This window comes from Oncorhynchus mykiss, chromosome 11 (assembly GCF_013265735.2).
Source record: "Oncorhynchus mykiss isolate Arlee chromosome 11, USDA_OmykA_1.1, whole genome shotgun sequence".
Lineage (NCBI taxonomy): Eukaryota > Metazoa > Chordata > Actinopteri > Salmoniformes > Salmonidae > Oncorhynchus > Oncorhynchus mykiss.
In genome coordinates, this window is record NC_048575.1 from 34,082,245 (window position 1) to 34,098,137 (window position 15,893).

A 15,893-nucleotide genomic window follows, 5' to 3' on the forward strand; every position below is an offset into this window, starting at 1 on the left:
CAAGGTTACTTACAAAGATGAGGAACAAGAGCAAGAGAGACAATGCGGTGATGTAGTGTCTACAAAAATAAAGAAACATTGTGGAATTTGAAAAGACACATATCACGAAAGCATGATAGTTGTTACGGTTTTCTTGGGGTGAAGTAGTCGGACCAAAATGCAGCGTGGTATTCTTGAAACATGTTTAATAAAGACGAAAAAACGAACAATACAAAAACAACAAACGTAACGTGAAAACCTATACAGCCTATCTGGTGCAAACAAACACAGAGACAGGAACAATCACCCACGGCCTGTCCAAAATAATAAAGAAAACACAAAATACTAAGACCAGGGCGTGACAATAGTGTACTTATTACGTGCAGATAGATAAGTGTGTAATTGTAGAAAAGTTAATCTATACAATAGTCTGTTCATTTTCGTTCCTTCTTAGGCTCCGTCTGGCTCCTGACCTATTTAGAGTCTTTATATGCTGTTTAATATGACGTGTACTGTAGCCTATTTGAAATTATGAGCGCCTCTCACATCCACCTTTTCATGTTTATTCAAATACTTTTCATTCAAATCATATGGTTTGGTTTCAAAACTTCAAAACGAAATGGTAGGTCCAGGAAGTCACAAAAATAGATGGGTGTTGGTTAAATTGTGATTTTAATGAATGGAGCGAATTTGGAGCTGCAATTTATTTTCCTCCAATGTGCACAGATCAGTTTTTAGCAGAGCAGTTGGAAAAGGAGGTGGAGTTGCGCAACGCTCCATGAGCCATGAGCTGGATCAACTACCGCTCAACTCCGCTCACATACTCTGCCCTGGATTCATCTTCCTCTACTACTCTCTTCACTGTCTCAACATACGGGCACATTCTGCACTACACTGATCATGGCAACCTCAACCTGCCCTTCTCTCACCGGACACCTCTGATCTCCAGCACCATGGGCACCCCTACAGTTTACACAGACAACTTCTTCCACCATTTCTGCACATTCCTTTGTCTTATGTCCTCCTGCACACGTCTCACATCTAGGAATCTCCCTCCTACACACTGCTGCCACTCGACCATAAGCTTGACACCTAAAACAGACAAAAGCTCTCACGGGATAACTGACACATCCTAACTTGACTTTATCTGGTAAAGACCCTGCATCAAAACTCAGTAGTACAGTCTTCTCTGTTACACTGTGCTCTTCCAACGGATCTGCGTCACCAAACGGCAGGGGTCACAGACACCGGGAATCCTCAACTTCAGTTGATCCTCCTCAACACATAACTCAGGGGTCACAGACACCGGGAATCGTCAACTTCAGTTGATCCTCCTCAACACATAACTCAGGGGTCACAGACACCGGGAATCCTCAACTTCAGTTGATCCTCCTCAACACATAACTCCCGATTCCAGTTATCACTCCTTTCAAAAGCGCCCTGCTCCAGAGGAAAGCAAAGTTACAGTTCTTGGCCCTGGTCACGTGGTGCGGAGCGCACGCTCCCTCTGGATGGCAGAAACGCAAACAAACACTTTCACCTACCCAACACTCCCTAACCTCTTCTCCACCCAACCTGACACCACATATACAGTTGAAGTCAGAAGTTTACATACACCTTAGCCAAATACATTTAAACTCAGTTATTCACAATTCCTGACATTTAATCCTAGTAAAATGTCCCTGTCTTAGGTCAATTAGGATCACCACTTTATTTTAAGAATGTGACATTTCTGAATAATAGTAGAGAGAGTGATTTATTTCAGCTTTTATTTATTTCGTCACATTCCCAGTGGGTCAGAAGTTTACATACACTCAATTAGTATTTGGTAGCATTGCTTTTAAATTGTTTAACTTGGGTCAAACGTTTCGGGTAGCCTTCCACAATCTTCCCACAATAAGTTGGGTGAATTCTGGACGATTCCTCCTGACAGAGCTGGTGTAACCGAGTCAGGTTTGTAGGCCTCCTTGCTTCCCACATGCTTTTTCAGTTCTGCCCACACATTTTCTATGGGATTGAGGTCAGGGCCCTTAGCCACTGCGCCACCCGGGAGGCCCCCTGGGTTTTTATTTATTTTGACTACTTTCTACATTGTAGAATAATAGTGAAGACATCAAAATTATGAAATGGGATCATATGTGTAACCAAAAAAGTGTTAAACAAATCAAAGTATATTTTAGATTCTTCAAAGTAGCCATCCTTTGCCTTGATGACAGCTTTGCACACTGGCATTCTCTCACCCAGCTTCATGAGGTAGTCACCTGGAACGCATTTCAATTAACAGGTTGCCTTGTTAAAGGTTCATTTGTGGAATTTGGTACACAGAAGATAGCCCTGTTGTCACGCTATGACCTTAGAGATCCCTGTTTATTCTCTATATTTTGGTTAGTTCGGGGTGTGACTAGGGTGGGTACTCTAGTTTTTGTATAGCCATGTTTTCTTTCTTTGTTGAACTAGTATGGTTCCCAATCAGAGGCAGCTGTCTATCGTTGTCTCTGATTGGGGATCATACTTAGGCAGCCCTTTATCCCACCTTCAGTTGTGGGATCTTGTCTTGTTTGGTTGCATGTATTTTTGCATGACAAAGCTTTTCGTTCATTGTAGTGTTTATTGTTTTTTTTGCTGGTTCACATATTAATAAAATATGATGAACTTCAATCACACTGCGCCTTGGTCTACCCTTAACGATGAACGTTACAGAAGATCCCACCACCAACGGACCAAGCAGCGTGGTCAGGAGGACTGGACATGGGAGGAAATCCTAGAGGGAGCAGGGCCGGGAAGTATCGCCGTCCGAAGGAGGAGATAGAGGCAGCAAAAGCATTTCAATTAACAGGTTGCCTTGTTAAAAGTTAATTTGTGGAATTTGGTACACAGAAGATAGCCCTGTTGTCACCCTGACCTTAGAGATCCCTGTTTATTCTCTATATTTTGGTTAGTTCGGGGTGTGACTAGGGTGGGTAATCTAGTTTTTGTACATCTGTTTAATTTTTCTTTGTTGGCCTAGTATGGTTCCCAATCAGAGGCAGCTGTCTATCGTTGACTCTGATTGGGGATCATACTTAGGCAGACCTTTTTTCGACCTTCAGTTGTGGGATCTGGTCTTTTTTTTCGTTGCATGTATTTTTGCACGACAAAGCTTTTAGTTTGTTGTATTGTTTATTGTTGTTTTTGCTGGTTCACAGTTCAATAAAATATGATGAACTTCCATCAAGCTGCGCCTTGGTCTACTCTTAACGACGAACGTTACACCTGTTTGGTAAAGACCAAGTCCATATTATGCCAAGAACCACTCAAATAAGAAAACACAAATTACATTCCAGCATTACTTTAAGACATGAACGTCAGTCAATATGGAAAATGTCAAGAACTTTGAAAGTTTCTTCAAGTGCTGTCACAAAAACGATCAAGCACCATGATGAAACTGGCTCTCACGAGGACCACCACAGGAAATGAAGACCCAGAGTTACCTTTTCTGCAGAGGATAAGTTCATTAGAGTTACCAACCTCAGAAATCGCAGCCCAAATAAATGATTCACAGAGTTCAAGTAACAGACACATCTCAACATCAACTGTTCAGAGGAAATTGCATGAATCAGGCCTTCATGGTCGAATTGCTGCAAGGAAACCACTACTAAAGGACACCATAAGAAGAAGAGATTTGCTTGGGCCAAGAAACACGAGCAATGGACATTAGACCGGTGGAAATCTGTCCTTTGGTCTAATGAGTCCGAATTTGAGAGTTTTGGTTCAACCGCCGTGTCTTTGTGAGACGCAGAGTAGGTGAACGGAGGATCTCCGCATGTGTGGTTCCCACCATAATGCATGGAGGAGGAGGAGGTGTGATGGTGTGGGGGTGCTTTGCTGGTTACACTGTCAGTGATTTATTTACAATTCAAAGCACACTTAACCAGCATGGCTTCCACAGCAGTCTGCATCGATACGGCATCCCATCTGGTTTGCGCATAGTGGGACTATCATTTGTTTTTCAACAGGACAATGTCCCAAAACACCTCCAGGCTGTGTAAGGGCTATTTGAACAAGAATACATTTCTTTATGTCACATGGCTACTGCGTCTGCCATATAGCTTTTGATGTACAGAAGGAGGGTAATCTTAATATTTTTACAAATAGTTTGTATAAAGATAATCATTATATGTTCAGATTATAGGAGTAACTCTGGTTGGAGTCAGTTGGAGGGCCGAGACACACTGCCTTCATATCGTAGGCCTGGAGTAGCAAACAATTAATAATAGCCACACCATACCAAACCTTCACAAACGTTTATAAACTTTTTTAGGGTAATATCAAAAGTAAGTCAAGCCATTGTTTATAGGGAAAATATGAGCAGAAGAGCTAATGTAAACTAGGGGAAAAACGCACTGCCCTCCGCTGTGCCTCCCCAAAAAGCACACAATCCTCCCTATTTTGGGGTTTTAGTCTTGGTTTCTGTATAGCACTTTGTGACATTGGCTGATGTAAAAAGGGCTTTATAAATACACTTGATTGATTGATTGATTGACCACCCCTCCCCCAAGTGAATTTTGTTCCTGTCCCTTACAGACTTTAATGACTATGATACGAGAAACTGAGGTTGGATCAACAACATTGTAGTTATTGCACAATACTAACTTAATTGACAGAGTGAAAAGAATGAAGCCTGTACAGAATAAAAATATTCCAAAACATCAACCTGTTTGCATCAAAGCACTAAAGTCATACTGCAAAGAATGTGGCAAAGCAATTCACTTTTTGTGCTGAATAAAAATTGTTATGTTTGAAGCAAATCCAGTACATCACATTACTGAGTACCACTCTCCATATTTTCAAGCATAGTGGTGGCTGCATCATGTTATGGGTATGCTTGTCACAGACAAGGACTAGGGATTTCTTTTAAATACAAATACATGAAATATAGCTAAGCACAGGCAGAGTCCTAGAGAAAAACCTGGTTCAGTCTGCTTTCCAACAGACACTGGAAGACACAATGACCTTTCAGCAGGACAATAACCTTAACCACAAGGCCAAATCTACGCTGGAGTTGCTTACCAAGAAGACAGTGAATGTTCCTGAGTGGTCAAGTTACAGATTTGACTTAAATCTACTTTGACTTAAATCTATGACAAGACCTGAAAATGGTTGTCTAAGAATGATCAACCATATTGACAGAGCTTAAAGAATTTTGAAAATAATAAATGGGCAAATGTTGCACAATCCAGGTGTGGAAAGCTCTTAGAGACTTCCCCAGGATTACAGCTGTAATCACTGCCAAAAGGTGCTTCTACCAACTATTGACGAAGCGTTGTGAATACTTAAGTGAATGAGATATTTCTGTGTTTCATTTTCAATACATTTGCCAAAGAATCTAAAAACATGTTTTCACTTTGTCATTATGGGCGTATTGTGTGTAGATTGGTGAGAAAAATATATATTTAATTCAGTTAGAATTTAGGCTGTAACACAACAGAATGTGGAATCAGTCAAGGGGTATGAATACTTTCTGCAGGCACTGTATGTGTAGGTAGCACATTTTATATTTTTAATACTGTATATCACCAACTGTTTCTACATATTGACTATTGAATTGGACACTCCAATCTGTATTTTGACATTGGGCTACTAAAGGTTAATGTCAACAGGAAGCAGGGACAGCATCATTTTCAACTTATATTTTAGAAATATAAATGGAACTTTCAACATCAATTTCCAATAGTATTCTACTTTATCAGGTAAAAACTGCTGAATCAGTCCAAAAACATGCTGTGATTGATAACGTGATTTTTTTTCATTTAACTAGAAAAGTTAGTTAATAACAAATTCTTATTTACAATGACAGCCTAGAAACAGTGGGTTAACTGCCTTGTTCAAGGGCAGAACGACAGCATTCTTACCTTGTCAGCTCAGGGATTTGATCTAGCAACCTTTCAGTTACTGGCCCAACACTAACCACTAGCCTACCTGCCGCCCCATATCAGAAACCATGAAAACAGATTTGGCTTGACGACACATAACCCTCTTTGCTCCTCTTTCCATGCAAGTATATTAGGCTAGAATAGCAGTCCACCTTAGACACTTTGTGTTTCTGTTGGGGACTATGAAGACACGTGCCTGGTCCCAATACAACCACTACACACCCTTTCCATTAGCTTAGTTCTACAATGCCGTGGCACTCATTTCAACTAGTCGTGAGTCTTCCCTCCTGTAGACATGTGTATTGCCAACACACCCCTGTAGCACTGCACTCGGACGGCCCGTGGACTTTTACCCCACAACTTCCCTCCCCTCTGCACTGCATACTTTCCTTTTGGATTGATTTCAAGTGTCTTTGTGCCTTTTTGATTCCTCAAAATCACTGGATATACTTTAAACCCTTGTGTACATGGCTCCAGTCCGGTGATGTTGACCTAGGTTTTTCTAACCTGTTTGACCTTTGCCCCCCCGTGCGTGTGGTGTCACCCCCTGCAGGTGAGCGAGGTGGAGGTGAACGGACAGATCGAGGCAGTGTGTGAGTCTGTTTTCAGTGAGATGGAGTCTCAAGCGGTGGATGCTCTGGACCTCCCCATGTCAGGCTGCTTCCGCATGCGCAGTCACAGCTATGTCCGGGCCATCGAGAAGGGCTGCTCCCAAGATGAGGAGGACAGGGTCACCATGGTGGGGGGAAACATCAGGGCTATCTCAGCCCCCCGGGCCACCACCACCGTCAGGACCATCCAGAGCAGCACAGGTCAGTCACACACACGCAATAAAACTACAACTTTAGCTACCCTGATTTTACCCTGACTCTAAACTCTTAAAATACAGATGCAAGTTGGAACCAAAGAAGGTTCTTGAGTGTGATGCCATAGGGGAACCATTTTAGGGTCTCTCAAGAACCACGAATGGGATGGTTCTTTCCACCCATGACTATTTGCAAGCAACAGTGATATGGCTGTTGCATTTATTCATTTTCAGCCGAATGCCCTTCACCAAGTGAGTTCCTAAGTGAGCATGTTGTCATTAAAATGTCATTATTTAATACAATCACTCCTTCTTAGGGCCTAGTTTAGACGCCACCGTACCTACATTGTCCATATGCGCATATGTAATGTCTACAATGTATTATACATGTATGTAATGCATTATGTACAGTATGCACTGCTACTGACTACTAATGTAAAGGGACAGTAATTGGATGAGCATTGCATGTGTTAATACACTGACAGCTTAGTCCACACACTTTTAGAGTGCTATCCAGAACCTAAAATGGTTATTTGGATTTCCCCATAGGAGAACCCTTTGAAGAACCATTTTTGGTTCCAGGAGGAACCCCTTTTGGATCCAGGTAGAACTCTTTTGGGTTCTGCTATGGGGACAGCCGAATAACCCTTTTGGAACCCTTTTATCTAAGAGTGTAGAGTACAGTACATATTTCATACTGTAGACATGTCAACGGGAGGCAGAGGAGTTGTGATTGCAAAGGACACACGCACAATACCCAGAGCCTCAGAACATCTCTTTATAAGTATTATAATACGTATGACCTATTTTTCTTTGGCGTTACAATATGATAAATATTAGATCCCCTCTGTGCAGAACGGTGTCTGTCTGTATCTCTGCTGGGACTACCTTTAAGAGCTCGTTCCTGCTGATCAGGGTCTGTATGTGGACTCCTGGCCGGCCCTTATTTGAGCTCTCTGCCTCTCGTCCAGTAAAGCATTGAACTAGAACATTAGTGCATGGACTGCATGCAGTATTGATGTTGAGTGGTGTTGGCATTCCGAGTTAACTTTCTATTTTTGCCTCTCTATAAATTCCCCGTCTTCTCTGACTTACATTGTAGCCATGCAGTGAGTCAGAGCCCGAGGGCATTCCTTTTTTCATGTTCCTCAGTGCTCCCCCCCCCCCCCCCCCCCCCCTGTTTAATTATCCCGATTAAAAGGCAGTTCTTTCTTTCTTCCACACAGCCAACAAGGTTACAGTCAGCTAATTAAAATATTTAGTGCAAATTGTACGGCAAAGCGTGTTCAGTCAAGTTGAAGGTGCTCCTCGTGGTTCAGAACAAACATTCATTTAGTGCCATTAACAATTCTGCTCCATTGATTCCCGGAGTTACCCTACCAAGGCTGCGGAGGATAAGGATTTATTTGACCCTCACTTCTATTGAAGCCAGTGGGAAGAGTACGATGTAACGGCATCCAGAGATTCACCACCATCAAGTTTGTATAAAACGAACAAGACAATAATAAAGCCGGCGAGGAAGAGGAGGCATTTCATGTGTGTGTTTCTCGTTTGGCTAATATTGATCTCTGTCGGCACACCCTATTCTCTAGGTTATATCCCAAATTGCACCCTATTCCCCACATAGTGCACTACTTCTAACCAGAGCCCTATGGGCCATGGCCAAAAGTAGGGCACTATATATTAGATGTGCCATTTGGGACATACAACTCTAGTTACAGAGGAAGAGGAAGCGAGGGGGAAAAGAAAATTCATCACATCAAGTGCTATTGGCAAGAACCCTACTGCTGGTGAGCCAGATGTCGGGGCTGGTCTGGGAGCAGGAGACAGAAAACATGATCAAGCGGAGATGTCCTCTTAAGACGCACGCTTACGTGCGCACACACACACACACACACACACACACACACACACTAAAACACATGTGTGTGCACACACAGACAGAGTGAGCGTACACACACACACACCCTACTCCATACCGCACCCACACGCCTCTGACCCATATCTTAGGAGCTGCCTGGGAGTCGATCAATATTAATTTGCTGGGGATCTAAAGGTAATAGGTCCTGCCCTAGACAGACGGACCACATATGGTTGGTAGCTGGGGGCGGAGGGATGGCTATTGGCAGCAGCAACAGCTGTTAGCCATTTCATTCACATCAATTTAGGGGAGTCAGATTGAGACATGTGATCATGTGATAACTGGAAATCTGAAGCAGAGTGAGTCTGCAGAGCTTAATGAAAAAGAGGTGTAAGTTTGTTAGACAAGAGCCATTGGTTTTAGCTGTGCTCGGTGCTTTGAAGGGTGTTTGATTGGTTCTGTGATCGTCAACTTTGATTGGCTGCATGTCTCAGTCTGGGTGACCCCTGACCTTAATTCAATGCAGGGAATACTAGGTCAATCTCAGGTGATGATTACATCGAGAGAGAGAGAGAGAGAGAGAGAGAGGTGTCAGTCATAACATTATTAAGCACTAAAAAGCCAGGCAGAGTACGGATTGGCCCAGATTACTGTCATGGTGCTGGCACTTTGTATTTCATCACATCCTCACATCTCTCCTCCTGAGTCCTTGCTAACGCTAATGAATTCGATGGCACGCACGCACACACGTGCACATACACACACAGGTTGCAGAGGGTGCCATGGTGTGAGGCAGCCCCTTGTAGGTTCAGATATGATACATATAGTACCAGTCAAAAGTTGACAGATTTATTTTGACTATTTTCTACATTGTAGAATAATAGTGAAGACATCAAAACTATGAAATAACATATAGGGATGTAGTAACCAAAAAAAGTGTTAAACAAATCAAAATATATTTAATATATTTTAGATTCTTCAAAGAAGCCACCCTTTGCCTTGACAGCTTTGCACACTCTTGGCATTCTCTCAACCAGCTTCACCTGGAATGCTTCTCCAACAGTCTTGAAAGCGTTCCCACATATGCTGAGCACTTGTTGGCTGCTTTTCCTTCACGCTGTGGTCCAACTCATCCCAAACCAAGGTCATCTGATGCAGCACCCCATCACTCTCCTTGGTCAAATAGCCCTCACACAGTCTTGAGGTGTGTTGGGTCATTGTCCTAATGAAAAATGATAGTCCCACTAAGCGCAAACCAGATGGGATGGCGTATCGCTGAAGAGTGCTGTGGTAGCCATGCTGGTTAAGTATGTCTTGAATTCAAAATAAATCACCTCCTCCTCCATGCTGCACGGTGGGAACCACACATGCAGAGATCATCCGCTCACCTACACTGTGTCTCACAAAGACACTGCTGTTGGAACCACAAATCTTTCCACCGGTCTGATGTCCATTGCTTGTGTTTCTTGGCCCAAGCAAGTCTCTTCTTCTTATTGATGTCCTTTAGTAGTGGTTTCTTTGCAGCAATTCAACCACAAAAGGCCTGATTCACGCAGTCTCCTCTGAACAGTTGATGTTGAGATGTGTCTGTTACTTGAACTCGGTGAAGCATTTATTTGGGCTGCAATTTCTGAGGCTGGTAACTCTACTGAACTTATCCTCTGCTGCAGAAGTAACTCTGGGTCTTCCTTTCTTGTGACAGTCCTCGTGCGAGCCAGTTTCATCATAGTGCTTGATGGTTTTTGCGACTGCACTTGAAGAAACTTTAAAAGTTATTGAAATGTTCCTCATTGACTGACCTTCATGTCTTAAAGTAATGATGGACTGTCGTTTCTCTTTGCTTATTTGAGCTGCTCTTGCCATATCATGGACTTGGTATTTTACCAAATAGGGCTATCTTCTATATACCACCCCTACCTTGTCACAACACAACTGATTTGCTCAAACGCATTTAGGAGGAAATAAATTCCACAAATTAACTTTAAACAAGGCACACCTGTTAATTGAAATTAATTCCAGGTGACTACCTCATGAAGCTGGATGAGAGAATGCCAAGAGTGTACAAAGCTGTCATCATCAAGGCAAAGGGTGGCTACTTTGAATAATCTCAAATATAAAGTATATTTAGATTTGTTTAACTTCTTTGATATAGGGGGCGCTCTTTTAATTTTTGGATAAAAAAACGTTCCCGTTTTAAACAAGATATTTTGTCATGAAAAGATGCTCGACTATGCATATAATTGACAAATCTGCAAAGATATTGTCTGTGAGTGCCACAGAACTGATGCTACAGGCATTTCATTTGCGATTTTCATGAATAGTTAACGTTGCGTTATGGTAATGAGCTTTGAGGCTATGATTACGCTCCCGGATACGGGTTTGCGCGACGCAAGAAGTTAACACTTTTTTGGTTACTATATGATTCCATATGTGTTATTTCATAGTTTTGATGTCTTCACTATCATTCTACGATGTAGAAAATAGTCAAAATAAAGAAAAACCCTTGAATGAGTAGGTGTGTCCAAACTTTTCACCAGTACTGTATGTGTAGACTTCACTCCCTACTGAATTAGAAGAATGGTAAAAGGTGTTCAAAAAGAAGCTGACCCATGTTCACATCGTGCTGTTGTCAGAACTCCTTCAGGCCGTAGAGTATAAAATACAGGTCACCAATTATAGTGCATTCAAGAACATTTTCAGACCCCTTGACTTTTTCCACATTACAGCTTTAGTCTAAAATTGATTACAATGCTGTTGCTTTTCATCAATAAACACACAATGCCACATAATGGCAAAGCAAATACAGTTTTTATTTTATTTTAGCAAATGTATAAAAAATTATAAAAACGGAAATATCACATTTACATAAGTATTCATACCCTTTACTCGGTACTATGTTGAAGCACCTTTGGCAGAGATTACAGCCTCAAGTCTTTTTGGGTATGACCACAAGCTTGGCACAACTGTATTTGGGGAGATTCTCCCATTGTTCTCTGCAGATCCTCTCAAGCTCTGTCAGGTTGGAAGGGGAGAGTTGCTGCACAGCTATTTTCACGTCTTTCCAGAGATGTTTGATCGGTTTCAAGTCTGGGCCACCCAAATACATTCAGAGACTTGTCCCGAAACCTCTCCCGTGTTATTTTGGCTGTGTGCTTAGGGTTGTTGTCCTGTTGAACCTTCGCCCCAATCTGAGGTCCTGAGCACTCTTTAGCGAGTTTTCATCAAGGATCTCTCTGTACTTTGCTCCGTTCATCTTTCCCTCGATCCTGACTAGTCTACCTGTCCCCGACGCTGAAAAACATCCCCACAGCATGGTGCTGCCACCACCATGCTTCACCGTAGGGTCAGTGCCAGGTTTCCTCCTGTGGCTTCCGAGTGCACAGAGAAACTCTGGAGCTCTGTCAGAGTGACCATCGGGCTCTTGGTCACCTCCCTGACCAAGGCAATTATCTCCTGATTGCTTAGTTTAGCTGGGCAGCCAGCTCTAGGAAGAGTCTTGGTGGTTCCAAACTTCTTCCATTTAAGAATGATGGAGGCCACTGTGTACTTGGGGACCATCAATGCTGCAGACTTTTTTTGTACCCTTCCCCAGATCTGTGCCTTTGACCTCGTGGCTTGTTTTTTTTCTCTGACATGCACGGTCAACTGTGGGACCTTAGATAGACAGGTGTGTGCCTTTCCAAATCATGTCCAATCAACTTAATTTATCGCAGGTGGACTCCAATCAAGTTGTATAAACATCTTAAGGATGATCAATGGAAACAGGATGCACCTCAACGTATTTCTATTTTTCATTTTTAATACATTGGCCAAAATAAAATAAAATAAACTGTTTTCGCTTTGTCATCATTGGGTATTGTGTCAAGATTGATGAAGATTTAAAAAAAATGTAATCCATTTTAGAATAAGTCCCTAGAGTATGTTGTGTAAAACTAATGAATGAGGCCAAATTTGACATAAAATGAAAACTGTATTCCAACACAAGGAGTCTGTTCTGTTTCCACCAAAATATGTCAGTTAGAAGGGCAGCAGCCTAGGTTATATCACTTGTTGTGTCACAAATGGCACCTTATTCCCTATATAGAGTGCACTGTTTCAGAGCCCTATGGGTGACATTTGGGATGCAGAGGTGTCTCTCAATGTCATTCTGTTGAATTACAGGATTAGGTAGCAGGACAGTCTTTCTCCCTCATTCAGTCTTTTAGACAGAAGCACACAGACACTCACGTAGAGGCAAAATACAATTTATTTATCTCATGCTCCCTCTCACACTCTCTCGCTCTCATCCTGAGTGCTGTGAGCAGACAGTAAGCAAACATCACGTTGACATCACGTGCCTTTCAGGTGCTGAATGACAGGTTGGAATAATTATCTTCCAGACGTCGCAAATCCATTTTATACGGACATTGAAAATACATATTTGCTGGATTTTTATCAAATGTTTCTTCTGGAATTTGAAATCAGATGCATTTTAGGTGCTGAACGAAAAGGTAAAAATACATATTTTCCAGACGTTGAAAATGTAATTTACAGACATTGAAAATACATATTTTTTAGTCATTGATTGTATGGCCCAATTTCAACTGCTATACATCTTCAATTAAGTTGTTTTTGACACCTCTTAATTGGAAAGAGGGGCCAACAAAATATGTACATTCTCCTTTCTATCACATGCACTTATCTAACGACGTCAGAACCTTTCAAACTGGCAGCAATTATGTTCAAACTTGACCTAACACGCTGAATAAACCAGCAAACCACTTCAACTACAGTAACATTCCGAGTAACAGTTACAGGTTTTTGTTTTCTTGCTATGACTTTGATATGTTGTTGTTTATCTACCTTTGTTGAATTAATTGACTGTAAGTCACTCTGGATAAGAGTGTCTGCTGAATGACCAAAATGTATATGTTAAAAACAAACATTTGTGTATTATTCTAATGAGCTCCGCCCCCAAACAAGTACAAATGTGTTCGGCGAAAGGTTCAGATCCACATCTGAACAAATCATAGACATCCCGGCTATGTTTCACAAGTTTGAACATCACAGTGCATTATGGCACAGTTTAGTACTGTGGAACACAGAAGACTATAATACGGTGTGGTACGGGACATAGTTTTATTCAGTAGAGTACAGTACAGTATAGTTTAATTCGGCAGACCACAATGAAGTAGAGTATCTTTCAGTAGAGGAGAGTACAGTAGAGCAGCGATTCTCAACTGGTGGGTTGCTACCCAAATTTGGGTTGCGGGAGGTTTTGAATGTGTCTCGGGTGTCTGAATAAAAAAAATATATAATTATGAAGAAATACTCCAGTCTGAACTTAAACCAGGTTGAAAGTGTGTAGAAATTATAATGAACTTACATTTATAAATAATAGGCGTAAAAATGTATTATTGACAATGAAAGAGGTGGGAATGTTGTTCCCTTTTCATATAATTGCTACATTTACTATCAGTATAGCATTAAAAATTGTTTTCCAGATTTTATTTTGCCAACTATTTTTCATGATGCAGAGACAACCTGGTTCAATTTGGGTCAAAACTAGTTGAGAACCACTGCAGTAGAGTACAGTAGAGTTTAATTCAGTAAAATAAAGTACAGTACTGTTCAGTAGAGTACAAAACATTACATGAAAGTTAGGTACAATACAGTACACTATACTTTACTTTTCTTTACTGTACTGTGTAATGTACTGTACTCTGCTGTGATCCAGTGTACTGTACTGTGCTGTTAACATAAATGTATATGATTGGCTCAGATTTGGATTGGACCATAAACCAACGTCTGTGGACGTTGAAATCTAGACGGGTCCGGACCACACCAGAAAAAACATGTCCAATGCTCATGTGGGAATAATGTTATTTTTGGAAGGTTATAGAAAGAAAAGAGCACCCACACATGTTATTTGCAGTAAATATCAGTTAATACAACATTCCTGAGCAGTCAGTTAAGTTTTGACCGTGACATGATAATGACCATGATGATGACCATGATGACCATAACACACATGCACATACAGTTTGCACACACTAAGGCTCAGCCACACAGAGACTCAAATTGCTTTTTGTCCGTCGATAGTCAATTCGACTAAACTCAGGTCAGCTATTTTCAAACTAACTGCGTACAAAGACGGACAATTCGTACACGGAAAATCCATGCGCCTGTCAACGGATGACCCCCATTTGAAAAACCGTTGGCTCACACAAAATCTCTGTCATCATACAGAAGTTATGGAACATTCACTCTTTTTAATACCCTCTTCCTCCTCTGAGAATGATTCCAGAGGAAAACCATCCAGGAGAAGGAAGAGAAGCAGACGTAATGGAAACCTCTCACACACAGACACAATGACATACATGAAACACACAGACTCACAGAAATATGGAACACAAAGCTTTGACATTTCATAAGCTGCCGGGAGGCATACCGAGGATGCATACCAAATTGCGTCCTATTCCTTTTATAGTGCACTACTATTGACCAGGGCCGGTCAGTAATAGCAGGTATAGTTTCCTGCCTCACAAATACCAGCATATTTCCTATGTCGTTCACTGCTTTTGACCAGGGCCCATAGAGCTCTGGTCAAAAATGTGAATAGGGTGCCATTTGGGATGCAAACCTGGCCCGGGATAAGAATGTTGGTCCTGACATCAGCTCCATAATAAAGCTGTGGCGAATCTTCTCCTTAAGCTGCGGAAAATCCATACGAATCGGGTAATGTGAGGATGATCTAAACCGCGTTACACCCCCGTCTCCTACACTGGGTTGCCTCCAGTCAAATCTTACACCATGTACATCCTACATCCATCTTCACTGATCCCCTGAGTCCCAAATGGCACCCTATACCCTACATAGTGCACTACTTTTGACCAGAGCCCTATTAACCTTCTTCAAAAGTAGGGCACTATATAAGGTATTGGGTGTCGTTTGGGACATAGTCCTGTTCTTCTGTGTAATCTGGTGGTTTTCCTACTTTGTTTTTCTACTTTGCTACAGAGCCACAACAGTAATTTGAAGCGTAAAATTGCCCATTCTTTTACTGAGAGGTGACCTTCAAATCAAAGCTACTTCTGCATACAGGTCTAAAGTTAAGGAAATGTGCCACGGTGTATCCATCCGTCTCTCTCTCTTTCTGTATCTCACTGTCCCCCTCCCTACTCTCTCTACTGTTTACCTCTACCCCTCTCTCTCTCTCCCTCACTGCTGTTTAATCCTCTCCTCTAATCCTCTGCTTTCCACCGTTAATTATCGCCTCTCGTTTTCTCAGCAACCTCTGTTTTCCAGGCTGATACTGTAAGATTGTGTGGAACGAGCTGTAGGCCTCGGTTTCATC

The 15,893-nt window shown here is 41.8% G+C and overlaps 1 protein-coding gene across 4 annotated transcripts in view; it reads left to right on the forward strand.

Moving 5' to 3' along the window:
* LOC110535601 (disks large-associated protein 1) overlaps window positions 1-15,893 on the forward strand; it is a 246,163-nt gene that overhangs the window by 173,529 nt on the left and 56,741 nt on the right. For all 4 annotated transcript variants that reach the window (XM_036935331.1, XM_036935328.1, XM_036935330.1 and 1 more), the window contains one exon: window positions 6,445-6,703. In XM_036935331.1, coding sequence (XP_036791226.1) covers window positions 6,445-6,703 — 259 coding nt within the window. The remainder of the gene's footprint in view (window positions 1-6,444; window positions 6,704-15,893) is intronic.